The sequence below is a fragment of the Hyla sarda genome, chromosome 3 (assembly GCF_029499605.1).
Source record: "Hyla sarda isolate aHylSar1 chromosome 3, aHylSar1.hap1, whole genome shotgun sequence".
NCBI classification, from domain to species: Eukaryota; Metazoa; Chordata; class Amphibia; order Anura; family Hylidae; genus Hyla; species Hyla sarda.
In genome coordinates, this window is record NC_079191.1 from 328,219,882 (window position 1) to 328,247,311 (window position 27,430).

A 27,430-nucleotide genomic window follows, 5' to 3' on the forward strand; every position below is an offset into this window, starting at 1 on the left:
TCTCTGTTCCGGCGCGCGTGTCCCCATCCCCTAGGGCGCTTTTAGTTTTAATGGGCCAGTGCACCCATTAGTGAAGTAACACCTGTGGCTCATTGATAAATTCATCCACCTCCCACACTTCCCTGCCGGATTTGTTGCCTTAGTGCCTGAGAGAAAGCATTCCTGAGAGTTGCCTTCCCATGTATCATACCCTTTGCTCCGTGACCTGACCTTTCTCCTTTGCCACCTGTCTACTGACCACTTGCTACGTTCCTGACTACGCTACTGTGCCACCAGTCCTGACCTTCTGCTATCCTAACCACGAGTTGCCTTATCCCACCTGTGCCTCGAATCTCCTCAGCCGCCTGTGTGGTCGTGCTGTGCCAGGGGTTGCTGCCTGCCGCAGCAAGTCCATCCCGCTTTGTGGCGGGCTCTGGTGTAAACCAGTGGCACCTTAGACTCTGCTTCCTGGTACGGTCCCGTTCATCTACCACACATGTCCAGCCGATCCACTATCATCAGTGTTCCAGTCTACTGAAACGTGAGTGTTACATTTGGTATCAAAAAGTGTGTAAATTTCCAAACTAATAAAAATAATTAAACCGCAAGGTCAATGGAGTAAACTTAAAAAATAACACAATAAATGTATAAAAAGCTATCAAAATAAAATAAAAAGTGATGGCACCAATAAAAACTACAGATCATGGTGCAAAAAATGAGACACATCACACATGTAAGGGGTAGAATAAGACAATTTAAGGCATACAAATTTTTGAACAAATAACTATAATTAGTTAATAAAGTAGTAAAATAAAATAAAACCTATGTGAATTAGGAATTGTTGTGACATAGATCTACAGAAAAAAAGATACTGTGGAAGCGGAAGCCCCCAAAAGTTATAAAATTATATTCTTGTTTTTTTTTTTTTTGTCCCCGTCACCTAGGGCGCTTGCGCCGGAGCTTTTAGATTTAAAGGGCCAGTGCGCCCATTAGTGAAGTAACACCTGTGGCTCATTGATAAATTCATCCACCTCCCACACTTCCCTGCCAGATTTGTTGCCCTAGTGCCTGAGAGAAAGCATTCCTGAGAGTTGCCTTCCCGTGTATCATACCCTTTGCTCCGTGACCTGACATTGCTCCTTTGCCGCCTGTCTACTGACCACTTGCTACGTTCCTGACTACGCTACTGTGCCACCAGCTCTGACCTTCTGCTATCCTAACCACAAGTTGCCTTATCCCACCTGTGCCTCGGATCTCCTCAGCCGCCTGTGTGGTTGTGCCGTGACAGGGGTAGCTGCCTGCCGCAGCAGGTCCATCCCACTTTGTGGCGGGCTCTGGTGTAAACTAGCGGCACCTTAGACTCCGCTCCCTGGTACGGTCCGGGTCATCTACCACACAAGTCCAGCGGATCCACTATCATCAGTGTTCCAGTCTACTGAAACGTGAGTGTTACATTTGGTATCAAAAAGTGTGTAAATTTCCAAACTAATAAAAAATAATTAAACCGCAGGGTCAATGGAGTAAACTTAAAAAATAACACAATAAATTTAAAAAAAGCTATCAAAATAAAATAAAAAGCGATGGCACCAATAAAAACTACAGATCATGGTGCAAAAAATGAGACACATCACACATGTAAGGGTTAGAATAAAACAATTTAAGGCATACAAATTTTTGAACAAATAGCTATTATTAGTTAATAAAGTAGTAAAATAAAATAAAACCTATGTGAATTAGGAATTGTTGTGACATAGATCTACAGAAAAAAAATACTATGGAAGCAGAAACCCCCAAAAGTTATAAAATTATGTTCTTGTTTTTTTTTGTTTTGTTTTTTTCAATTTCGCACCACAAATAATTTTTATGTTTTGCGGTAGATTTTGTGGTGAAATGATTAATGGCATTGCAAAGTACATTTGGTGACACAAAAAATAAGCCCTTGTATGGGTCTATAGGTGGGAAATGTAAGGCGTTATGTTATTAGAAGGTGAGGTGGAAAAAACGCATCCTCAAGGGACTAAATACAGGGACGTGTAAACACACCCTTAAATAAATAAATACAAGGTTAGAATTATTCCACTTAATTTTGAATGAGACATTAACATTTTGGGGCATACTAGGCTCTTGTGAAGCACTTCATTTTGGACAAGAGGAAATACTATCTATCTGCACCATGGTAGAAGGTAGTAGGAGAGAGTCCGAAATTTGAGTATCAAAATGCATGCAAAGAGGTTATAGTCAGTTATGTGGAGAGGTGTGTTGGAAAAATAGGCAAGATGGGCAGGTAAAAATAAGGTCTAATATGTGACATTCATTGTGAGTGATGATGGAGGACCACTATTGGGCCAAAGGAGAAGGTAAGCTATAAAAATTTAGAGATGGTTGATTAGTACAGTGGTCCCTCAAGTTACAATATTATTTCCAGGATGACCATTGTATGTTGAAACCATTGTATGTTGAGACCATAAGTCTATGGAAACTTGGTAATTGGTTCTGAAGCCCCAAAATGTCATCCAAGAATTGAGGAAAAAGTGAGGATTAAAGAAAAATAAGTAGATAACTAATACAGATAAAGCAAGTCCTAAAAAGTAATAAAGATCTGCTGGGAGCTGTAATCACTGTCTATGTAGAGTACAGGAGCTTCTTAAGGGTCCTGTACAGTACATACAGTGTCCCAAAAAAGTAACATGGAGCCACGCCCACCTGGAGCAGCTATCCCTGGCACAGGTAAAGAGTAGTACATAACATGTAATACCTCCCTGTACTGTAGTGCATGCACTTCAGGAATACAGGGCTTATACCAGTGAAATGTCCATTCAGATTGGTCAGTACTTCCGGGTATTGACACGTTTTGCAGATCTGGACTGTCCATAGCATTGTATTTTGAGTCTGGTTTCAAGTTACGATGGTCCAGAAAAGACCATTGTATGTTGAAAATATTTTATGTTGAGGCCATTGTAAGTTGAGGGATCATTGTATGAGTCAATGAAGATGTTAACTCATGATGATGCTGGAGATGTTCATTGAGAGGAGGAGTAGGAGCCAAGTAATGAAGTGATCAGTAAAGGTGGTGGCAGAGCTTGGTGAGCAGTAGATAATGGTCACTTGAAGTTTTGAGAAGAACAGACAGAAGGGACGGGGACGGTGAGAAATGGTAGCCATAGAGATGGGTTTAGGGAACAGGTATTCAATAACAGCAGGCCAATGACTTCACCAAGTTTTTTGCCGAGGTGGCGTTTGTGAGAAAATTGAAGGCCGCTGCAGGTGAAGATAATGGTGTCAGCCATGTTTCTATTAGACACGTAAAGAAAAGATTATGGTTAATAAAGAGTTTATGACTGTAGGGAAGTTTGTTGCGGTTAGAACATCTGTTCCAGAGTGTTCTACAGGGGTCAGGCACATGGGTGTGAGATTAAAATGGTTAAAGTGTACCTCTCATCACAGAAAAAAATAATTCTCATATATATTATTTATTGGGTCTTACTTATTCTTTGCACGTTTTTTAATGTATCTACCTTATGTATTTGGCTCACAAATCTCTACGTTCTGCTGCTCACTCATTCTGATATCCGCTGCTCAGGAAGGGGCCATGTCCCAGGCAAGCACTGGATCCGCCCTCACTCTATGAACTTCCTTCCTGAGTCTGCTGTGCTATGCTGGGTCTCTTCATCTAGTCACTGCGGGCTGCTCTGTAACCCTCTTCTTTCTTTTTTCATGCTGTAGTATGATAGGACAGGAGCAAGCACAGAAGATTGCTGATCCCACTCTCACTTACTGGACTTTGTCCTAGCTTGTGCTTCAGCTGGTGCAAAGATGATGCTGTAGCCAGACAGGATTACGTTCTGCATGGTATGGCAACCTCTTTTGTTTATAAGCCATCATTTCTATAAAAAGGGCATTTTAATGAAGTATATTAGAAAGGTTAATGTTTTGCCAAAATGAACAAAATATAAAAAAATTTTATTCTGACTGTTCCCATTTAAGAGAAGTTTGGGCAGCTGGTTCATGATAGAAGGGATATGGTAGATGGGATAAACAGACTCGGGATAGGAAAAAACAGTAAGAAGAAGCAGATGCAGTAATAGTATGTGAAGAAGTAGGATAGAGTGCAAGGTGGTTGTGAGCTCTTGGGAAAGAAGGTTTTGCTGTGGTGATAATCTGTGGTGACTGTGGGGTATTCTGGGACTTGTTGTACTGCACTAGAGATGTCACAGTGGTTACATTGCTGGTTGTGAGAGTGGTGTTGCAGTCCCATGTAACTCGCCTAGGCACACACAGCCTTTGCAATGGAGGGTCTGAACATGGTGTTTCATGTGAACAGGTCCCTGCAGATGGTCCCCATTGTACTGTGACTGGCAGGTGGAATACAACATGCAATTGGTGTTGTGGGTGCGGGATACCAGACACAGGGAAATTAGGAGAAGCTGCAACAATTTTACTTGTAACAAACCCAGTTATTTTAACAGCTCCTAAATTATAAAATTTAAATAAAATGTAGGGGTTCTCCAGCTTAAGACCAGTATAAACTCACTGACCAGGATATTCGTGCGGCTGTTCATGTGTAGGCTGTACTTGAACAGGACTTCCACACCAACTTACGTGGCCCTGCTGAGACACGTCAGATTTGCTGCATCCAGGTGGAGTTTCCACCGACTTAATAAATCAATCTGTGAACTGAACCAGGTCCTAAGGAAACTGACCCTAAGGTCTGTGGTGCAAATGGGGCCCCAGGAGCAGTGAAGCAGAATTTTTATAACCTAGGCCTCACATGTCCTGATGTGTGCTTGGAATTTGCTAGAAAGCTAGGACCTGTTTTCCCATTGCTGTCTATGGAGAGCACTGCTCTGAACCTTGGCCACTAGATGGCAGCGTTTACTAACTTTTGTGAATCTCTGCAGCACAATGTGGTATATGAGTGAAAAATTTGTCGTAAATCTTTGAATGCCAACCAGCGTAGTAGTAGCTCAGGTAGCAAGTACATAAATCTTACATTTTGTATTTAAAGTGGCAGAACATCCAAGAAATGCAGGATTTAGCATGACAAGATCTGATTTAGTCTTTTCATTAGTATACTGGTAACCTAACAATAATTCTAACATAGGTAAGGGCTGGGCAAAAAGTATATAAGTAAGTCAAGTGGCATAATTTCACCCCAAATCAGTGGCAACATATAGAATTCTGCTGCTCTGTTCAGACTGCATCGGGGGAATTGAGGTCCTCAGAAAGAATGAAGATGGTGAGTCTTCAGGCGGAATTCTGCCAGGCTGCATTAAGGTCTATAAAGACAGCACAGAGCCTTGGCATTCCTACCACCAATGTACCTGGCGGGCTTGCTGTAAGCAGAATTTCCGTAGTGTGGACAAGCCTAAGACAGACATTACATGCTGGCATTTCTAGTACTACTACCGTATTTTACAGCCCACCAGTTCCAAGTAGACAGCTTGCATTATTACTCGTCCATGGTGCACAGGAAAACACACAGCCATAATGTGGTGACACAATATTTAGAAACAGACTTCTATGTGGAAGGGAATCCATCACTCACAGGAATAAAAGATAAAAGTTCCATCTTTATTTAGATCATAGTAAGAATTTGTCCTTGTGGACTACAAAAATAGAATAGGTACCTTTATAAAGGCTTAACAAAACGTGTTTATCCCGTTTAGTTCTACACCAAAAATGTCACAATATGCTGTCTCTGCTGCACAGGAACTTAACTGGCAGCACTTCACACTTGGCTTTGAGCATGTCTTCTGTACAGGCCGGGAGGCTGCCCCTCTATATGTGTGTATGTTCTGCTAAACTGTGGTCATCTGTCTCAGCTATAATAGTCCCATGTGCACCATAAAGAGTGGAGGCATGCATGCTTCTAATGGGACCCCCATTTTCAGGAACATATCAGTTGTCAGACCCCTAGTGATTTTCAACTATCTTGTAGTGAGCCAACCCCTTTGCTTTAAAGTTAAAAAAACATGGATTATTTGTTACCTAACATTTCCACTTAAATTCTGAAATAGCATTGTTACTATTGTGAGTCAATAATCTATGGACAGGCCACAAAAGTTACTGCTTGGTAGTTTAGTAAAACAGGTAGGGAATGATGCAGATTTTGCAGGCTGCCAATATAGACTTACTTAAAGGGGTACTCTGCTGCTCAGCGTTTGGAACAAACTGTTCCGAACGCTGGAGACGGTGCCGGGAGCTTGTGACGTCATAGCCCCCTCATGCTGTCACGCCCCACCCCCTCAATGCAAGTCTATGGGAGGGGTCGTGACAACTTGCTGACGTTCACACCAAACATCAAAATGGGGAAGAAAGGGGATTTAAGTGACTTTAAACGTGGCATAATTGTTGGTACCAGACTGGCTGGCCTAAGAATTTCAGAAACTGCTGATCTACTGGGATTTTCATGCACAAGCACTTCTAGGGTTTACAGAGAATGATCCGAAAAAAGAGGAAATATTCAGTGAGCAGCAGTTGTGTGGACAAAAATGCCTTGTTCATGTCAGAGGTCAGAGAAAAGTGGTTAGACTGGTTCAAGATGTCAGAATGGCAGCTATAACTTAAATAACCACTCCAAGTTGTGCAGAATTCCATCTTTGAATGCACAACACCTTACAGCAGATGGGCTACAGCAGCAGAAGACCACACTTTGTACCCCTCCATTCAGCTAAGAACAGGAAATTGAGGCTACAATTCACACAGACTCACCAAAATTGGACAATGGTAGACTGAAATTACGTTGCCCGGTTTGATGGGTCTTGATTCCAGCTGAGATATTCAGATGACCGGGTCAGAATTTGGCAAAAAGAACATGATTGCAATGATCCATTCTGCCTTGTATTAACAGTTCAGACTGGTGTGCCGCATCAGATCTCAGTTTATTAGATCACCTTTAGGATGTGGTGAAATTGAAGATTCACATATTGGATGTGCAACCAGTAAAAATTAGCATCAACTGCGTGAAGCCATCATGTCCATATGGACCAAAATCTCTGAGGAATGTTTCTACCACCTTGTAGAAAGTGTGCCACGAAGAATAAAGACAGTTCTGAAGGCAGTTCTGAAGAGACCAGTGGGTGTTAGACAGTCAGCAGCATTCTTCAACTCTGCTATCTTCAGATTATTCAAACCAGTCATAAGCAAATGTTATTGAAATTGTTACTGCTTTGGAGAGCAAGTTTATCCATTTTTGAGTATTTTTAATCCCTTACATGATCTCTGAGCTTTAAAGCTTAATCTAATGTCTTTAGAGCTAAAATCCCTACTCCCACAACAATGAACCAATAGTTGGGACTTGATAAGGTTTGGATAAGGGAAAAAAAAAGGATACCGCAAAAAATCATTACAGGAAGTGAACGCACTTTAAGGAAAAATATCTAAAACAAGTCTACAAAGACTCTCAGAGATGTGTTGAAAAAAACTGCATATGGTATCCATTTTCCTTGTTTGCAAAATGTTATCATATTTTTAGATGTGTAGTTACGTAACTGACAAAGGTTGTTATTCCTTGCATATAAAAGTCCCAGTGAGAGAGGGAGAGTGGGGTCAACAAAATACAGAAGAAAGGCAAAAAGTAGATTGTAAAACTGATATGACTGAATGCTCTTTCAGCTTTATCTGTAAGGCAACTATTTTTTGGAAGCTTCTTGAATGTTGTAAATGATATATTGTACACAAAATTATTATAACTAATTGTTTTTTAATACCCCTTGAATAATTATATTACTTGTTAAAATCTAGTGTCTTACCTATAGAAACATAGTCTAAGTGTACATAAAGCATGAGACGCCTTAGATCATGTTCACACAGTGGACTTTCTGAGCAGAATTTTGTGGAAATATTCTCCTCGGAAATTGATTTCAATGGGATTTGTTGCAACGGTGAAATTTCCGCCTCGGAAACATGTTCTGTTTCTGAGGGTTCCACTCAGAAATGCATTGCAATTCTACTAATCACATTTGTAACCAAATGTCAGGGAGGTGTTTCCAAGTACCTATAATGCCAGGGGCTCAAACTACTTCTCCCTTCCCCTCCTGTTCCTGTTTGATTGACAGTCAGCTGGAAGTTGAGCCCTGTTTCCAAATCACATACCCGCACACAATGGCCCTTATTTATCAAACATTGTGAGAGAAAACATGGAGTGATTTTTCCACAACAACCAATCACAGCTCAGCTAACGAGCTGTGGTGAAGTGAAAGCTGAGCTGTGATTGGTTGCTGTGGGAAAATAACTCCCCTTTTTCTCTCACACAGTTTGATAAATCTGGGCCATTAATGTGTGTACACAGTGCAGGCACAAGATATCTAAACAGGGCCAAGACTATCAATCAAGCTGGGATAAGGATGGTAGGAGAAGCGAAAGGGTATTCCAATTCTTAACATTTTAGGAGCTTGGAAGCACCTCTTTGACACTTGATAGCAGAGAATAAAAGCATTGTTCTATGTTATAGAAGCCCAGACAGGTATATGAAAGGTTCCATGTGTCTACTTTCCTTAACAGTTATCTAATAGTATCACCAGTTTGGAACATGAATTGCAGAGGACTGGTTCCCTTTAAATGGGTCTTCATCTCCCCATAGGTCTCAGAGTAACTACATGGGTCACTTATCAATATACTAATCATACACTCTTAATTCACTGCATAATATGTCTTGGGAGAAATGACAAACTATGGGGGAGATTTATCAAAGCCTTTGTAAAGAAAAAGAGGAGAAGTTGCCCATAGCAACCAACAAGATTGCTTCCTTCATTTTTATAAAGTGCTCTGAGAAATAAAACAAGAAATCTCATTGGTTGCTATGGGTAACTGCTCCACTTTTCCCCTGCACAGGTTTTGATAATTGTCCCCCTATGAGCCCATTGAGGGATCAGAATATATCAGGCTGCATGCTGCCCTAGATTCTAAATTACTCCCTTTAGAACAAAAGGATCCAGCATGCTATAATCCAGATGCCTTCTCTTAACATCTTCAATCAGGTGAGAGTCAGGAGGCTCCCCATCACATTAGAAAGTACGCTATTGAAATTGAAACAGCAGTATGCCAGTCATAAAATGTCCACAAATAGTGCTATTCTTCATGTACACTCAGCAGCTTATCCTGAAAAGTCACCTGAAAGTACGTGTATACACGTCCATGTGCTGTTAACTGTGTATGGCACGGGGAGCCCGCGCCATACCGGCCTGCCCCCAGCTGATTCTTGTAGCTGAGGGCCGGCCTTAATAGCCGACACGCTTCGATCGCCGTGCCCGGCTATTAACCCTTTAGATCGCCACGGTCAGAGCTGACAGTGGTGTCTAAAGGGACATTTAAACAATCATTGCTGGTCCAGTGGGGTGGATCCCCCCTCCCCCCCCCGCAGCGCGATCGAGGGAGGGGGGGGTAGTGTTTAGGGGCGATGCACTTCTGTGGTAGCCGGAGGGATTACCTCTTCTGCTGATCTGGTCCCAGCTCTCGCATTGATAAAGCCTGGCTGAACGAGGCTTTATCAATTGAGCGCAGAGGACACAGATCAATGTAGTTCTATGGAACTACATTGATCTGTATGAGGAATCTAATGATTCCTCCTAAAAGTCCCCTAAGGGGACTAATAAAGCGTAAATAAAAAGTTTATTAAAAGTAAAAAAAAAAAAAACACCCATTAACTAGTGATTGACCGATTATCGGTTTGGCCGATATTATCGGCCGATAATCACGATTTTGGGCATTATCTGTATCGGCAATTACCTTGCCGATAATCCGATAATGCCCCGCCTCCCCGCACCGCCCCCACCGCACCGTGACCGCCCCCTCACCGACCCGCCACACCGCATCGCACCCCCCAGGCCCCATTGCCTCCCCCATCCCCGGTTTTATAATTACCTGTTCCCGGGGCCGGGGTCCACGCTACTTCGGGCTCCTGCTGCGTCCTGCGTTACGCTGTGCGCAATGACGAGTGATGTGACGCGACAGCTCAGGAGGCAGGGCCGGACTGGGGATAAAAACCAGCCCTGGAAATAACTGCATACCAGCCCCACTGGTCAAAGGGCGCAGGTGCTACATATATGACAGAAGCCTGGTAAATCAAATACCAGGTTTTTACTAGACAGGTTCTATGTACTACAGCCTGTGAGGGAAGGCTGGCATTTGATTTGTCAGGCTTCCATTCTATAATGTTGTGGACTTGATACTGTGTCCAAGCTGGGAAAGACTACAGTCTGCACACTTTAGCACATAAAATTTGTTGTAGCTGCTGGGCACAGCAGAGGCGGCTCTAGACTTTGTAAAACCTTAAGCGAACATGAGGCCCCACATACTTTTCTGCAGACTTCACATGATCCGATCGGATGTGAGATGGTTGCGCTGTCCCTGCAGCACCAATTACTGACCAACTCCTGTTTACCGAGACCAATATTACCAATAATACTAGTATACTGTTACTAACCAAATCTATTATCCCTGTACTGTGACATCACTGTCTGTATTATCCCTGTACTGTGACATCACTGTATGTATTATCCCTATACTGTGACATCACTGTGTGTATTATCCCTGTTCTGTGACATCACTGTGTGTATTATCCCTGTACTGTGACATCACAGTGTATTATCCCTGTACTGTGACATCCCAGTGTATTATCCCTGTACTGTGACATCACTGTGTGGATTATTCCTGTACTGTGACATCACAGTGTATTATCCCTGTACTGTGACATCACTGTGTGTATTATCCCTGTACTGTGACATCACTGTGTGTATTATCCCCGTACTGTGACATCACTGTGTGTATTATCCCTGTACTGTGACATCACTGTGTGTATTATCACTGTACTGTGACATCACTGTGTGTATTATCCCTGTACTGTGACATCACTGTGTGTATTATCCCCGTACTGTGACATCACTGTGTGTATTATCCCTGTACTGTGACATCACTGTGTGTATTATCACTGTACTGTGACATCACTGTGTGTATTATCCCTGTACTGTGACATCACTGTGTATTATCCCTGTGCTGTGACATCACTGTGTGTATTATCCCTGTACTGTGACATCACTGTGTGTATTATCCCCGTACTGTGACATCACTGTGTGTATTATCCCTGTACTGTGACATCACTGTGTGTATTATCACTGTACTGTGACATCACTGTCTGTATTATCCCTGTACTGTGACATCACTGTATGTATTATCCCTATACTGTGACATCACTGTGTGTATTATCCCTGTTCTGTGACATCACTGTGTGTATTATCCCTGTACTGTGACATCACAGTGTATTATCCCTGTACTGTGACATCCCAGTGTATTATCCCTGTACTGTGACATCACTGTGTGTATTATTCCTGTACTGTGACATCACAGTGTATTATCCCTGTACTGTGACATCACTGTGTGTATTATCCCTGTACTGTGACATCACTGTGTGTATTATCCCCGTACTGTGACATCACTGTGTGTATTATCCCTGTACTGTGACATCACTGTGTGTATTATCACTGTGCTGTGACATCACTGTGTGTATTATCCCTGTACTGTGACATCACTGTGTGTATTATCCCCGTACTGTGACATCACTGTGTGTATTATCCCTGTACTGTGACATCACTGTGTGTATTATCACTGTACTGTGACATCACTGTGTGTATTATCCCTGTACTGTGACATCACTGTGTATTATCCCTGTGCTGTGACATCACTGTGTGTATTATCCTTGTACTTTGTATAATAAAGGGATTATCTGGCAGGATGGTTTTGTTTTTAGAACTATGCCCATACCTTGTAAATAAAAAATAAATAAATAAATTATATATATAAAATAAACCTGTGCTCATCTCCAGCCCTCCCGCCATGCCTCCGTTGTCCTGTTCTGGTTACCAGGTGCCATCCTTTTCCTGATAGAAATTGTAACACCTGAGCCTGGAGTGATGTTGGGGCCCAGTGTGTCATACTACCGCTGGTCCACAGCGATGTCCTACCTCAGTAGTACAGCACACTGGGCCCCAACATCACTCCAGGCTCAGGTGTCACAATTTCTATCAGGAAAAGGATTGCACCTGGTAACCAGAACAGGACAACGGAGGCATGGCGGAAGGGCTGGAGATGAGCACAGGTTTATTTTTTATTTATTATGTACAAGGTACAGGCATAGTTCTCAAAACCATACCCTCCTGCTGGATAACCCCTTTAACCCTGTACTGTGACAATACTGTGCATATTATGACTGTACTGTGATGTCACTGTGCATTATGCAAAGTGACATCACAGTACAGGGTTAATACACACAGTGACATCACAGCACAGGGTTAATACACACATTGACATCACAGCAAAGGGTTAAGACACACAGTGACGGTACAGGTTAAAGACACACAGTGACAGTTAAGGGATAAGACACACAGTGACAGTACAGGGTAAAGACACACAGTGACAGTACAGGGTTAATACACACAGTGACAGCAGGATGAGGATAATAAATCACGGGTAACAGGGGCCAGTGCAGTGCCACCGGCATTATCACTATGTGTTCTTATCACTTAATGTGCACTGGCCCGTAGCTGCAATGTGATTGTGCTGGGGGGGGGGGGGGGGGGCGGTGCATGGGGGGGGCGATCGTGGTGCGGTGGGGCGGTAGGGGGCACGGAGCAGAGCGGCGGTGGGGGGGCGGGCGCAGTGGCCACTCCATTAAACCTGCACTTTCAAAAAATTACCTAAGGTGAATTCTAATTTTTTGTCATAAACTCTTACCAGAGTCTCCATCCATATAAGCTAGTGGTTAACTTTTTTTTGTGCAACTAGGCCTTCTATGTACGGTAGTTATTAACTCTGAGATGGTGGGTATTGTATCAGATTTCCATCTTTGTGCTATCTGAGAGTGGGCCACAAACAGAATGTGTTTTATAACCGTCAGTTCGACTGAGGGGGTTCTGACCACTGTCCCTCCATTCTTTTATGGAATATTTCATCTTCGTTTTCAGGATTTGTCAGGGTCCTAGCAGTCAGACCCTACTGATCAACTGGGATAACCCCCTTTAATATTTTATCAGCCCAAAATGAGCAGAGATATATAGATGTAGTGCTTAGCTATCTTGAGTGCAATGCGCTAGTATCGAAACAAATGTCAGATGAGCTGTAAAAATATGTATATCCTTCACTTTACTGGACTGTATATTTCCCAGGCCAGGTGGGAAAGTGAATGCCAGGTGAGTGGTGTTACATACTATACTGTATTCATTGTTGTTTATAACAAAAGTGAACAATGATGCACACAATATTGTATACATTGCCAATCACTGAAAGAGTTAAACAGTGATGCACACAATACTATATACATAGCTTCTCCTTAACAGAGTTAAAAAGTGATGCACACAATACTGTAAATATCCCTGATCACTTACAGAGTTGAACAGTCATTCACACAATACTGTATACATAGCTGCTCACTAACAGAGTTAAAAAGTGATGCACACAATACTGTAAACATTGTCACTCACTTACAGAGTTGAACAGTAATTCACACAATACAGTATACATAGCCGCTCACTAACAGAGTTAAAAAGTGATGCACACAATACTGTAAACATTGTCACTCACTTACAGAGTTGAACAGTAATTCACACAATACAGTATACATAGCCGCTCACTAACAGAGTTAAACAGTGATGCACACAATACTGTATACATAGCTGCTCACTAACATAATTAAAAAGTGAATCACTTAATACTGTAAACATCGCCGCTCATTTACAGAGTTGAACAGTAATTCACACAATACTGTATACATAGCTGCTCAATAATAGAGTTAAAAAGTGATGCACACAATACTGTAAACATTGCCGCTCACTTACAGAGTTGAACAGTGATGCATACAATAGTGTATACATAGCAGCTCACTAACAGAGTTGAACAGTGATGCACACAGTACTGTATACATAGCTGCTCACTAACAGAGTTAAAAAGTGATACACACAATACTGTATACATAGTCGCTCACTAACAGAGTTAAAAAGTGATACACAATTATGTAAACATTGCCGCTCACTTACAGAGTTGAACAGTGATGCACACAATAGTGCATACATAGCAGCTCACTAACAGAGTTGAACAGTGATGCACGCAATACTGTATACATAGCCGCTCACTAACAGAGTTAAACAGTGATGCACACAATACTTTATACATAGCCGCTCACTAACAGAGTTGAACAGTGATGCACACAATTCTGTAAACATAGCAGCTTACTAACAGAGTTGAACAGTGATGGACACAATACTGTATACATAGCCGCTCACTAACAGAGGTGAGCAGTGATCCACACAATACTGTTTACATTGCGTCTCACTAACAGAGTTAAACAGTGATGTACAGAATACTATATGTAAACAACCACATACTAAGGTCTGGTGACGCGTTTCGGTCTGATCACCAGACCTTAGTATGTGGGATACAACACGGTAAAAGTGACTTCATTATACCAACAGGAATGACAGGATGTCAACAAGCTTACCAGGATGACAAAACCTGTGGCAAAAATCAGTGGTACTGAGGATAATGTTTTACCATTTTAAAAATAGTGCTTATTTGTTACTCAGTAGGTCATGCAGATGCTTTTCATGTCTTTTTTATGTGTCCAGTTTCTGTATTTGGCTCACAAATCTCTCTCTTCTGCTGCTCACTTATTCTGACATGCACTGCTCAGGAAAGGGTGTGTCTGCCCTCACTCACCATACATTCACTTCCTTCTTGAGTCTTCTGTGCTGGGTCTCTTTACACAATCACTGCAGGCTGCTCTGTAACCCCCTTTATAAAAAAAAGAAGATCCAACATTTTTATGAAGATTTACAACATATAAAAAGTTTTTGATTCTGACTGCACCCATTTAATTCTGAAAGGCCATGCAGCTTTTTGCTCTATGCATCTGAGATCCCTGCCAGCCTCACCATGAGACTGATTATGGTTGGTAGGACAAGATGGCACTTACCGTATATACTCGAGTATAAGCCGACCCGAATATAAGCCGAGGCCCCTAATTTCACCCCAAAAATCCAGGAAAAGTTATTGACTCGAGTATAAGCCTAGGGTGGGAAATACATCATCGCCCCCTGTCATCATCCAGACCCCCGTCATCAACACCCTCATCATCATCACCCTGTCATCATCCCCCCTTCATCATCATTACCCTGTCATCATCCCCCCCTTCATCATTACCCTGTTATCATCCCCCCCTTCATCATTACCCTGTTATCATCCCCCCTTCATCATTACCCTGTCATCATCCCCCCCTTCATCTTACCCTGTCATTATCCCCCCCTTCATCATTACCCTGTCATCATTACCATGTCATCATCCCACACCACCCCCTTCATCATCACCGCTTGTCAATGTCTGATTTAACAGTGGTCTTCAACCTGCGGACCTCCAGATGTTCCAAAACTACAACTCCCAGCATGCCCGGACAGCCATCGGCTGTCCGGGCATGCTGGGAGTTGTAGTTTTGAAACATCTGGAGGCCCGCAGATTGAAGACCACTGCCTGGGCCTTCGTCGTCATCCAGACCCCTTCCCCCCCTCCCCCCTTTAGTTTTGTACTCATCTCCGCTCGGCAGGACGTTAGGGGGAGCTGGTCCGGGCCATCTGTGCTGCAGGGACCTTCCGGTGGGGAGGGATAGTTCATGAGCAATGTCCCTGTGCGTCGTCGTCAAGGCAATGCCATCATTCCGGGGCCGGGCCCGAAGCGCGGAAAAGAGGCCCCCCCGGTGAAGATGGACAGCCCGGAACGACTATCCCTCCCCACCAGACGGTCCCTGCAGCACAGATGGCCCGGACCAGCTCACCCTAAAGTACAAAACTAAAGGGGGGAGGGGGTCTGGATGACGACGAATGCCTGGGCAGTGGTCTTCAACCTGCGGACCTCCAGATGTTTCAAAACTACAACTCCCAGGATACCCGGACAGCCGATGGCTGTCCGGGCTTGCTGGGATTTGTAGTTTTGGAAGATCTGGAGGTCCGCAGGTTGAAGACCACTGAGGGCGGAGAGTTCACTCGAGTATAAGCCGAGGGGGGTGTTTTCAGCACAAAAATCGTGCTGAAAAACTCGGCTTATACTCAAGTATATACGGTAAGTATGTCAGGGTAAGTATGGACACCCAATGTCAATAAGTACTATAATTAAAGGCAAACAAGTTTTATCATACATTTTATGCCAACAAAATGTGGGAATCTTGCTGTGCACATAATCAATTAATATGTAAAGTTGCACAGAATAAAACTCACTGTAAAGTAGAAATATAAAATAAGCCCTTCTCTAAATAGAGTATATTCATTTTTAAAGAAGAATAACTGTTTGCAGCTATTTTTACTTTATATGCAGTGCTATGACAATGGACTACTAATAATTAGAGAGTAGCACAAAAAGGTGAGGGTGTACATACCTCTTGTGACTGTAGTCTAACTGTGAAAAACTAAAAGTAACAGAAGAATATGTTAGATATAGATTTGCTTGTGTGTGGGTGCTCTTTATTCCAAGATTTTCTTAATATGGCACTTGATAAGTATAAATGGATGTGTAATTATATGACTGTTCTCACAGAAATATAAGTTATTAGTATGATTTTGTTTAAAGGGGTATTCTCTTTTTAAATCGTGATATCAAAAAGCATATTGCATATAGTCATATGCCATATTGTTAGGATGTGCCATTACTTCATGATCTATGGGTGTCCAGTAGTATCTGGGAACCCAACCAATCCTAAGAATAAAGGGGGCACAACACTGATACCGTATATACTCGAGTATAAGCCGAGTTTTTCAGCACGATTTTTCGTGCTGAAAACGCCCCCCTCGGCTTATACTCGAGTGAACTCTCCTGTCAATCCCTTCTCAGTGGTCTTCAACCTGCGGACCTCCAGATGTTGCAAAACTACAACTCCCAGCGTCCGGTGGGGAGGGTTAGTCGTTCCGGGCTGTCCTTTTTCACCGGGGGACCCTCTTCTCCGCTCCGGGCCCGGACTAGTGACGTTGCCTTGACAATGACGCCTCCCTGCGCATGAACGTCCCTGTGCGTCATCGTCAAGGCAACGTCACTAGTCCGGGGCCGGGCTTGGAGCGGAGAAGAGGGCCCCCCCCCCCCGGTGAAAAAGGACAGCCCAGAATGACTAACCCTCCCCACCGGACGATCCCTGCAGCATAGATGGCCCGGACTGGCTCACCCTTCCTTCCCACCGAGGGGAGGTGAGTAGAAAACTAAAGGGGGGGGGGGGGCTGGATGATGACAAAAGCCGCAGTGGTCTTCAACCTGCAGACCTCCAGAGGTTTCAAAACTACAACTCCCAGCATGCCCGGACAGCCGATGGCTGTCTGGGCATGCTGGGAGTTGTAGTTTTGCAACATCTGGAGGTCCGCAGGTTGAAGACCACTGATGAGGGGATTGACAGGCGGTGATGATGAAGGGGGGGGAATGATGACGGGGGTCTGGATGATGACATGGGGGGATGATGTATTTCCCACCCTAGGCTTATAGTCGAGTCAATAACTTTTCCTGGGTTTTTGGGGTGAAATTAGGGGTCTCGGCTTATATTCAGGTCGGCTTATGCTCGAGTATATATGGTAAATTGTTCCATCACATTCACTATTTTTTTCTTCTGCACAGCGGCACCCTGGAGTAGGACCAGTCACGGTTGTGCAGGGAAAATTTAGAAGGGATCTCACAGTATAGGAAGGAAAGATGAGTACTTACCATATGTAGAACTCCAGGAAAAACTTATTTTATTCCATATCAGGAGAATCAAACATAGTGCAGTACACAGGAGGTAGACAGGTGCATGGGAGTGGGGGCGTTCTCAGGCAACGGTCCATTTCACGCAATCAGCATATTATTTGGCCCATCCGGTCATTGATATGGCATGAAACGGTCCATCGCCTGAGAATACCCCCATTCCCATGCACCTGTATTCTTTCTGTGTACTATGTTTGATCCTCCTGATATGGAATAAAATAAGTTTTTCTGCAATTCTACGTATGGCGATTTGTTTTTGATATACATCCACTAGCAATGAGCACCCAGTATTTATCATATGAGTTTAGCTGCATATAGTGAAGCATTCCGAAATAGCGAGATTGGGAACTGGAGTAGCAGTGCCGCGTTTGTATTTCTATCTGGAGGGATGATAAAAACATAGAAAGGAATACAGACCTACAGTATCACTGTGCTACTTTCACTCTCGGATCAGTGGTTGAAGTAGAATGACTAGAGGTTGGATTCCCTCCAGTTGATGGTGTACCCTTGCATTATGGCATGCTGTCACTTGTAAAGTTTGGTTTAAAATAATGTTAAATATTCTCTAATTGTGTAAAGTATTTTTTAATATGGTCCAACTATGCCAACTGGAGTAAAGGAAGCAAGCCTTTTGAATCACTAGTATAATATAATTGATCCAGTAAACTCAATAGTTGCGCTGTGGCATACATTAGGATACTTTTTTTAACGTTTTTCCACTTTCATTTTTTCCTCTTTACCTTTTATGATGGCTTATTTTTTGCACCACCAATTCTACTTTGTAATGACATCAGTCATTTTACCCAAACATCTACGGCGAAAAACACCATTTTGTAACTTTTGGGGACTTCCGTTTCTACACAGTACATCTTGACACCTTATCTTTATTCTGTAGGTCCATATGATTAAAATGATACCCTACTTATATAGGTTTGATTTTGTCGTACTTCTGGAAAAATCATAACTTCATGCAGGAAAATGTATACGTTTAAAATTGTCATCTTCTGACCCCTATAACTTTTTTATTTTTCTGCGTACGGGGCAGTATGAGGGCTAATTTTTTGCACTGTAATCTGAAGTTTTTAGCGGTACCACGTATTGATCGGACTTTTTGATCGCTATTTATTCATTTTTTCATGATATAAAAAGTGACCAAAAATACCCTATTTTGTACTTTGGAATTTTTTGCGCGTATGCCATTGACCGTCCGGTTTAATTAACGATATATTTTTATAATTCGGACATTTCCACCACATTTGTTTATTTTTATTTAGACAGTTAATTTTTTTTAAATGGGAAAAGGGGGGTGATACAAACTTTTATTAGGGAAGGGGTTAAATGATCTTTATTCACTTTTTTTTCACTTTTTTTTGCAGTGTTATAGCTTCCATAGGGGGCTATAACACTGCACACAATGATCTTTTACATTGATCAATTGTTTCTCATAGGAAACCATTGATCAATGATTCTGCCACTTGACTGCTCATGTCTGGATCTCAGGCACTGAGCAGTCATTCGGCGATCGTACAGCGAGGAGGAAGGTAGGGGACCCTCCTGCTGTCCTACAGCTGTTCGTGATGCCGCAATTTCGCCATAGCAATCCCGAACAGCCCACTGAGCTAGCCGGGAGCAGTTTACTTTCAGTTTAGACGCTGTGTTCAACTTTGAACACCGCGTCTAAAGGGTTAATAGCGCGCAGCACCGCAATCAGTGCCGTGCGCTAATAGCCACGGGTCCTGGCCATTGTTGGAGGCCGGGCCCCGCGTTATAGAAAGGGAGTGGGCGGAGGGCATACAGGTACGCCCTCCGTCCTCAACAGGTTAATGTATTCTGACATATACCTCTGACATCAAACAGGAAATATGAAATAAACTTTCTATGAAAATAGAATAGAAATATCTCAACAAGCAGCAAGCAATGCTGCAATCAAAAGGAATAAGAAACAAGGAACTGAAACATGTCTAGAAAAAAACACAATCTCTTTAAGGCCCATAAGGCTTTTTGGAACCACAGTGAGAGATGTTATCTCCAGAAGTAAAACAATGATGACTCCTAGAAATGGCTAGTCTATCGGAATGTCTCTAAATAAGCACCGATCCTCATCAGCCTGAAAGAGACTGAGCAAAAAAAGGGCTATTCAAGAGAGACAATGTTTTATGAACTGAATTGAAAATCGTATTTTGTTGAAAGCTAATGCAGCACTCCAAAATAAGAACTATATACTAACGGCAGATCACGTTGTCAATAGTGTGAGGTAGGCCATTGCAGATTTAAGACAGCCTGCCATTATTATTGGAACCATAAATTCGGCAAAGAAAGAGACTGGTCAGCAGTCCATTGATCTCTCAAGCACAATGGTCTAGAGCAAGACAATAATCTAGAGCACAATAGCAGGTTTACCTCTGAATGGCTCACAGGAAACAACATCCTGGAGTGGCCTAGTCTAAGTTCTGACTTCCATCGTGATGCTTTAGCAGTCATTTAAAGTTTAGCTCCCACCAAGTACTATATAATCTAATATGTCCCTACCTAGTAGTAATCTAGCCCTAACCCCCTACCTGGCTTAAATTTTTTTTTAAATCGCTTTAATAGAGCAGATTTAGTGCTCCTAAATCTGCTCTATAAAGCAGGGCAACAAGCAGCGCTTCCCAACAGGCGCGACGTCACTGACGCCTTGCTGGGCGCTTGCTTCCGCCCTCAGATCGTCTATGCATGAGTGTTCTTTTTCTAATAGGTTGCCTCCAGCTGTTTCCCAACTACAACTCCCAGCATGCCATGATTGCTGAGAATTGTAGTTGTGAAACAGCTGGAGGCAACCTATTAGATAAATAACACTCATGCCAGATGTATATAACATATATATTTATCAGACTTACCCATCCGGAGGATCAGCGCAGCAATGAGTGCAAAGCCAGTGGAGCTGGCCAATGCGCGCAGCCCCAGCTATCAGCATGCTCGCTCTCGCCTGTTTGATTGACAGGCGGGAGCGAGCACCGCAGTGACTGAATTTCGACTCATTGCCAGGCTTAAATGAGTCGAAATTCTGTAGTGACGTCACGGCCGAATGCATTCGGCCACTAGGAGGGCAACCCCTAGTGGCCGAATTTAAAAGTGATTTTAAGCTGGTTTCAAATTACTTTTTTTAATTAAAATATATTAGAGATATGTTGTAGTACTTAAGTACTACAACATATCAATTTTTTGATATCATGACAGTGACCATTTAAATGTTCAGTTTATTCTCACAAGTCTTCCAGTGTGGCTAAACTAAAAAAAAAATTGTTTATAAACAAAGAGACCAGAATTTCTCAGGCAGATATACCTCTGTTCTTACTATTTTGTTATAAAAACTTACGGGGACATGTACTATGGCCGAAATCAGCCTATATTGCCCACATCTGAATGTGTAACCCTGATGTGTATCACTGATGCAGATGGCTTTTAGTGGGTGGAGACTTTGCGTTTGAATCCTGGTGTATTATTTATGTGCCACATTTAAAAATGTGCTCAAAAGTCGCACAGATTTGCAGACAGCCCATACCGGTTAGGACCTGGTATAAAAGCCAGAATCCTGCTATTGTGGGTTGTGTGGGGGAATTTATAATTGCGTGCACTGCACACTGAAAGAGAAATGCCATGGGATGTGCTGTATACAGCCATGTATAGCACGGAGTGGGACTCCCATCACTGATGATGGGAGTGCCTTCTCTGAGCAGGCCCACACAACGATTTACAGTATACAGCTATGCAGAGTGTACCAGTGTATACTGTACAGGAGTAGGACTCTCTCCCTGCTCTGTTTTAGCTGTGCCTGCTGCCATAAGCTGCAAATACAATTTGACTGAGCAGGAGGTATACTGCCCAGCCAAGAAAGATTACTGTCTATCACTCCTTAACTCAATAGGGACATACAGTAACCAGCAATGTATATTCATAGTTGGTTTCTGTGTCTTCCACCTCACTGGACTGAGCACTCAGGGCTGGCCCAGCAGGCAAAGAGTTAGATAGTGATGCTGTGCATTGCTACTTAATTCTTTAGAAAACATACAGTAAACCAACAATCTCTTTAGATCGCGGGGCGAATGTGACCAACCTCTCTCCCAACACAGTTCTCTTGGCAGACTGCTAGTTAACTCCTTTCCCAATGGGCCGACACAGAAAGCTTAGCCAAGCGAGGTGGGGGCTGGGGAAGGGGGGTTACAGTAAACCAGCAATCTAAACAAATTGCTGGTTTACTGTAAGTTCACAAAAGTGTTCAGTAGTGATGCACAGCATCTTTTCTGGCTGGGCAGAAGGGATACAATGTATACAGGAGATGCTCTGAGATGGCCCAATGCCAGCTTAAAGGGGTACTTCCGTGCTGACAACTTATCCCTCTAAAGGATAGGGGATAAGTTGCCAGACCGCGCGGGGTCCCGCCACTGGGGACCCCCGCGATCTCGCACGCAGCACCCCGCTCTCATCGGGCCCCAGAGCGAACATCTGCTCCAGGTCTGATGATCGTGATGTCACAGCTCCGCCCCCTTGAGACATCACGCTCCGCCCCTCAATGCAAGTCTATGGCAGGAGGCAATACAGCTCTCTCGCCCCCTGCCATAGACTTACATTGAGGGGGCGGAGCGTGACATCACATGGGGGCGGAGCCGTGACATCACGATACTCCGGCCACGTGACCGGCAGTCATTAGACCCGGAGCGATGTTCTCTCCGGGGCCTGATGAGAGTGGGGGGCTGCGTGCGAGATCGCGGGGGTCCCCAGCGGCGGGACCCCGCAAAATCAGGCAACTTATCCCCTATCCTTTAGATAGGGGATAAGTTGTCAGCACGGTAGTACCCCTTTAAGAATAGGGACTCCAGACAGCTCAGAGCCCGGGCCCCATTACACTACACAGCGCTGAGCTAGGCAGCACTATATAGTGTACAGCCAGCAGATAGGTTTGCATGCCTCGTTGCACCCCATGCATTTATCATGCTTATGCCTGGCCAAGTGTATTTGGATCGTCTGCAGCACAAATTTGCCTGGTATAGTCTCAAACTGTACTTTTTAAAATACAATCTATTTTATAAAGCCCTCATAGAATAGTGTGATAAAAATGAAATTCTATAATAAGGCTTTATATATAGATCTAATAAAAATATTAGAAACATAATCCCTTGGGACAATATCTTGAATGACCTTGTTCAACCACCGTTCACATTATGAAAGATCATGCATACTTTTACAGCCAGGTTATTCTATTAGGTTTTTACTCTTTCTACAGACCCACTAAAAGCCTTAAATCAGACCTGTTATTCCTTGAGGAGAGAAAGGTGAAACATTTAAAGACATATTCATATTTTTTGCTGTTACTCTCTACACTATATAGATAGGGATTAAATCATGTCCCAATACATGTCCCAAAACTCTTTTATAATAACCACATGCATGTTGTTTGGGTCACTAAAATTAGTAACCTTAAAATAGGTTTTAATAACTTATAATTTTATTGCATATTACGAGGATGCATAACTACATTATGAACAGTGAGGTCCAAATGCTAACTGGCAGATCAAAGCAACTTATTTTATACTCCCACACTTAGTGATGTTCCTTCATTCTGAAAATTAGTGACAGTCATACCCCATCAACCAATAAGTAATAAAATATCCTGGTAACAAGATGCTGTAGTGAAAGAACCTTTTTATACTTTTTTTGACGCTAATTAATAGTATTAACCAATCACAGCCAATTATTTTTGACAATTGTCAAGATCTTTTTTTTTTCAGTTAATACTGGAAAGTCTATATGTGAGTTGAATTTTCTTGCATCTCTTTAACCCCTTAAGGACTCAGACCAATTTGGGCTTAAAGGTATAAACCAGTGGAAATTTTTTTTTTTTAAATCAACTGGTGCCAGAAATTAAAACAGATTAGTAAATTACTTCTATTTAAAAATCTTAATCCTTCCAGTACTCATCAGCTGCTGTATGCTCCACAGGAAGTGATATTCTTTTTGAATTTAGTTCCTGTCTGACCACAGTGCTCTTTGCTGACACCTCTGTCTGTCTCAGGAACTGTCCAGAGCAGGAGTAAATCCCCATAGCAAACCTCTCCTGCTCTGCACAGTTCCTGACATGTACAGAGGTGTCAGCAGAGAGCACTTCCTGTGGAACACAGCAGCTGTTGGGTGTGTCTGACTTCCAGAGTTTTCCAGAGAGAGAGGATTGAAGCAGTGTTTCCTACAGCCTTTTCCCCAGGAGGGTGGCAGCTTCCTTGGGAGAGCCTCCTGCTATGGAGCCCCAGACTTCCACCTCTCGAACTAGGCCGGCGGGGGGTGGGAGTGAGAGAGCTACGGCCGATTCCCAGGACAGGGTGAGAAGATCCAGCAGGCTCCTCAGTAATGTGGAGCCCACTCCCCCGTCCGTCGCTGGAAACCGCAAGGCGTCCGGTAAGAAGCTTATGATTATGTCTTCGGGGACTGTGTCTGATATTATGAAACCCCAGCAATGGGGGGTGAAGGGTCCCAGGGAGTCGCTAGCTACTTTCGGTTCCCGCATGCAGGCAAATCTAGTAGAATATGATCAGCTAGGGAAAAAGCTGAAAATCATAAGGGAAGACCTGAAGTTTGCTAGCTACCAAACAGATAACTCTGCCAAGGCTATGAGGGCTAAGTTTGCTGCCAGGGTGTGTGAGCTGAAGGCAGAGGAGCAGGAGGTGGTGAGAGCCCGAATGCTGATTGTAGAGGGAGCAGGCATGTTTAAAAAAAAATTAAAGAATGAAGACCGCTATAAAACCATGCGGACCCCTGTGAAGGAGGAAGAGGATAGTCAGGGGGAGGAAGAGTGCTTGTGTGTCACGGAGGAGAAGATGGAGGAAGGTGGTGAGGGAGATAGCGGCAGTGAGGGTGATGAGAGTGAGGGGGATGTGTGTGATACCCCATGTACCCCTAAGACCTCTGTCACCCCGAGTGCGGATTACATCAACCCTGCCCAAGTCGCCTTACCAGCCACCTCTGAGGAAAGTGACAGTAATGATGGCGGTGACAGTGGACTGGTCTGTGGGGGGCTCCTGCGGGCCATAGTGATACAGGAGTCACCCACCCGTCTGGAAAATTTCAGTTTTGGCCAGGACCTGGGCCCTGAGGAGAGGAAGAGGAAGAAAAAGAAGAAGAAAAAGGCTGAGGAGCAGATAAAGTTCGTTTTCTCTCCTATCCAGCAGTCGGGGCCACCTGAAAAGTTGGTTCAGGCTGCTGGGCCCCCCACCCTGCCAGATCCCGCTTCTGCTGTGGAACGGGACCAGCACGGGGGGTACAGTGCTGCATCCAACATGGCCGCGGGTGCTACAGTCACGCGTCCTGCTGGTAGGGAAGAGCAGGACGTGCTAATAGTGGGCAATAGTTATGCGGCAGTTTGCAAGGGGAGCGGTTCCCCTAGTATTGTGGGCAATGTTACTAGCCCTGCGGGGCACTTCCCTGAGAGGGGGGGGAGTGTCCAGGCGCCTGAGGTGTGTGATGAGATCTTCTGCTCGGGGGGGGGCGGTCCCCTGGGCACTGCTAGTAGTGTCGGTGCTGCGGGGCACTCCCCTGAGAGGGAGGGGAGCGTCCAGGTGTCAGAACCTGCTGCTGAGCCCGTGCGGTTGGGCACAGTGTGTGGCGCAGGCACTGCAGGGATCTCCCCTGTGAGAGAGGGGAGTCCCTGCGCATCAGTGGCAGGAGGAGTGGTGGAGGTGCGCCCGGAGCGGCAGCTTCGGGAGGTGATGTCGGCGGTGACATCACGAATGGAGGAGGAGTCAGCGTCGCCGACAATGGCAGCCACCGGTGACCTGAGAATGTACAAAAAGGCCAAGCTAAAGCATGTCCAGGCCAGCCCAGAGGTAGTGGGTGAAGCAGCTGCTGATCCCAAAAATACTGTCAATAAAAGCAATGTTAATACAAGGTGTGTGAAAGATGGGAGTGGTAGTGCTGTGGATGAGAGGGGTGTATGTGGCAGTGGTAGTGGTGCAGATGGGAGGAGTGGTAGTGGTGCAGATGGGAGGAGTGGTAGTGGTGTGAATGAGAGTGGTGATAGTGGAGTGAATGAGAGGAGTGGTAGTGGTGCAGATGGGAGGAGTGGTAGTTGAATGATCGGGAGGAGTGGCAGTGAAGTGAATAAGAGTGGTGATAGTGGAGTGAATAGGAGGGGTGGTAGTGGTGTAAATGAGAGGAGTGGTAGTGGTGCAGATGGGAGGAGTAGTGGTGTGAATGAGAGTAGTAGTAGTGGTGTGGATGGTAGGAATAAGAGTGGCTTTTGTGGCAGTACAGGTGGCCTAGGCGTTGATGTGGGGACGGTGTCTGGACCGGCTGCCCCCTGGTCATCAGGAGTTATGCAAGTGTGGCGGCTGGGGGTTCAGTAGGATCTTTACCTCCTGCATCTGGTGAAGGTCAGTTGCAACGGCGCCTCCTGGAGGCACTAAAGAGAGGAGAAAGGACGCTCCAGGTAGAGGGAAAGGAGATGGACCTGTCTTTTTGGGTGGAGAGACATGGTCTGGGAGCGTTCCGAGAGAGGAATGGGGAGACCGTATGGTCCCTCCAGACACCCGGGCAGGAGGTAGGTCGCAGGAATGTGGCCCGTTTGGTCTGGAAAGGCGAAGATGCATGCCCCCAAAGGGGTAAGGTGGTGGAGCTTCTTTTCCAGATGGGTTTCAGGGCTGGGGACATCTTTGCCCCGATTCACCCCTTCGGCTCCTCCGAGTTTGACGTTAGCTTTGTTAGGCCGGAAGGACTAGCTCTCTTTTGGTCTAATTATGAGCTGATGAAAAACGAGCCCAGATGGCGAGATTTCGCTGTAAAAGCGGTATCTCGCCAGAGTATGGTAAAGAAAGTGACCGTTTTGACCCGTAACGAGTCACTTTCTTGTTATGACATTATGACCTGGCTGGGCAGGTACGGGGAGGTGACGGACGTCCCCCAGAAGAACTTCGACGAGCACAATATATGGTCTGGGGCCTGGACATTTTCTGTTCGTCTCAGGCGTTCAGGGAACACGGTCACCCACATCCCTTCGGCCGCCTTTCTGGGACGCGACAGGATTCAGATCTTCTACCAGGGGCAGCAGAAGCTGTGTCACAGGTGTGGTGACCCAAACCACTTTAGTGCCAACTGCACTCAGCAGATATGCGCCCTCTGCTGTGGGGTGGGTCATCTGGTGGCCACCTGTGGGCAGATTAGGTGTAACTTGTGTGGTGACTTAGGTCACCCGTTCAGCCGGTGTCCACGCTCGTTCTCTAACACTGTGACCGCCCCGGCTGGGGAGAGCCTAACGGTTGCCCCAGCGGGGGAGGGGACTGGTGGAGGAGAGGGGGCACCAAAGCCAGTGAAGGAAAAACATAAGACAGGAGGCGAGAGGAGAAGCGCAGGTTGGAGAGGGCCCTTGAGAATGCCCAGGTGCCAGGGGTAGCTCAGGGTCCCACTACAGACACTGGCTCAGAAGGAGGTCAGAATAACTCTGAGGCTTTGGGTGGGGCCGAACTGGATGAGGAGATAGGGAGACTGCGTAGGGAAGAAGGTCAAGATGCTCCTTCCTCCAGTCATGCCTCTGAATCTGAAACTGTGGATGAGGAGGAGAAGGAGGGGCAGACAGTAAATGGTGGCCAGGAAAAGAAGAAGAGGAGGAAGAAGGGTAAGAGTAAGGCAGCGCCGTCCTCCTCTTCAGTTGTAGCCTCAGACCATAGAAGGAACAACTCAG

General features: G+C 44.5%; 1 protein-coding gene across 8 annotated transcripts in view; it reads left to right on the forward strand.

Annotated features, from left to right (window-relative positions):
- RGS17 (regulator of G protein signaling 17) overlaps positions 1-27,430 on the forward strand; it is a 162,160-nt gene that overhangs the window by 23,686 nt on the left and 111,044 nt on the right. The window contains exon 1 of one of the 8 annotated variants that reach the window (XM_056567266.1): positions 1,403-1,421. The exons of 5 other annotated variants lie outside the window; for them this stretch is intronic. Coding sequence is in view for 2 of the 3 variants with exons in the window: in XM_056567260.1 (XP_056423235.1) it covers positions 17,146-17,186 (41 nt within the window). In the remaining variant the exon portion in view is untranslated. Of the gene's footprint in view, positions 1-1,402; positions 1,422-17,087; positions 17,187-27,430 lie in introns of those variants that run through there. 2 more of the 8 variants (XM_056567260.1, XM_056567259.1) reach the window with 2 other exon arrangements.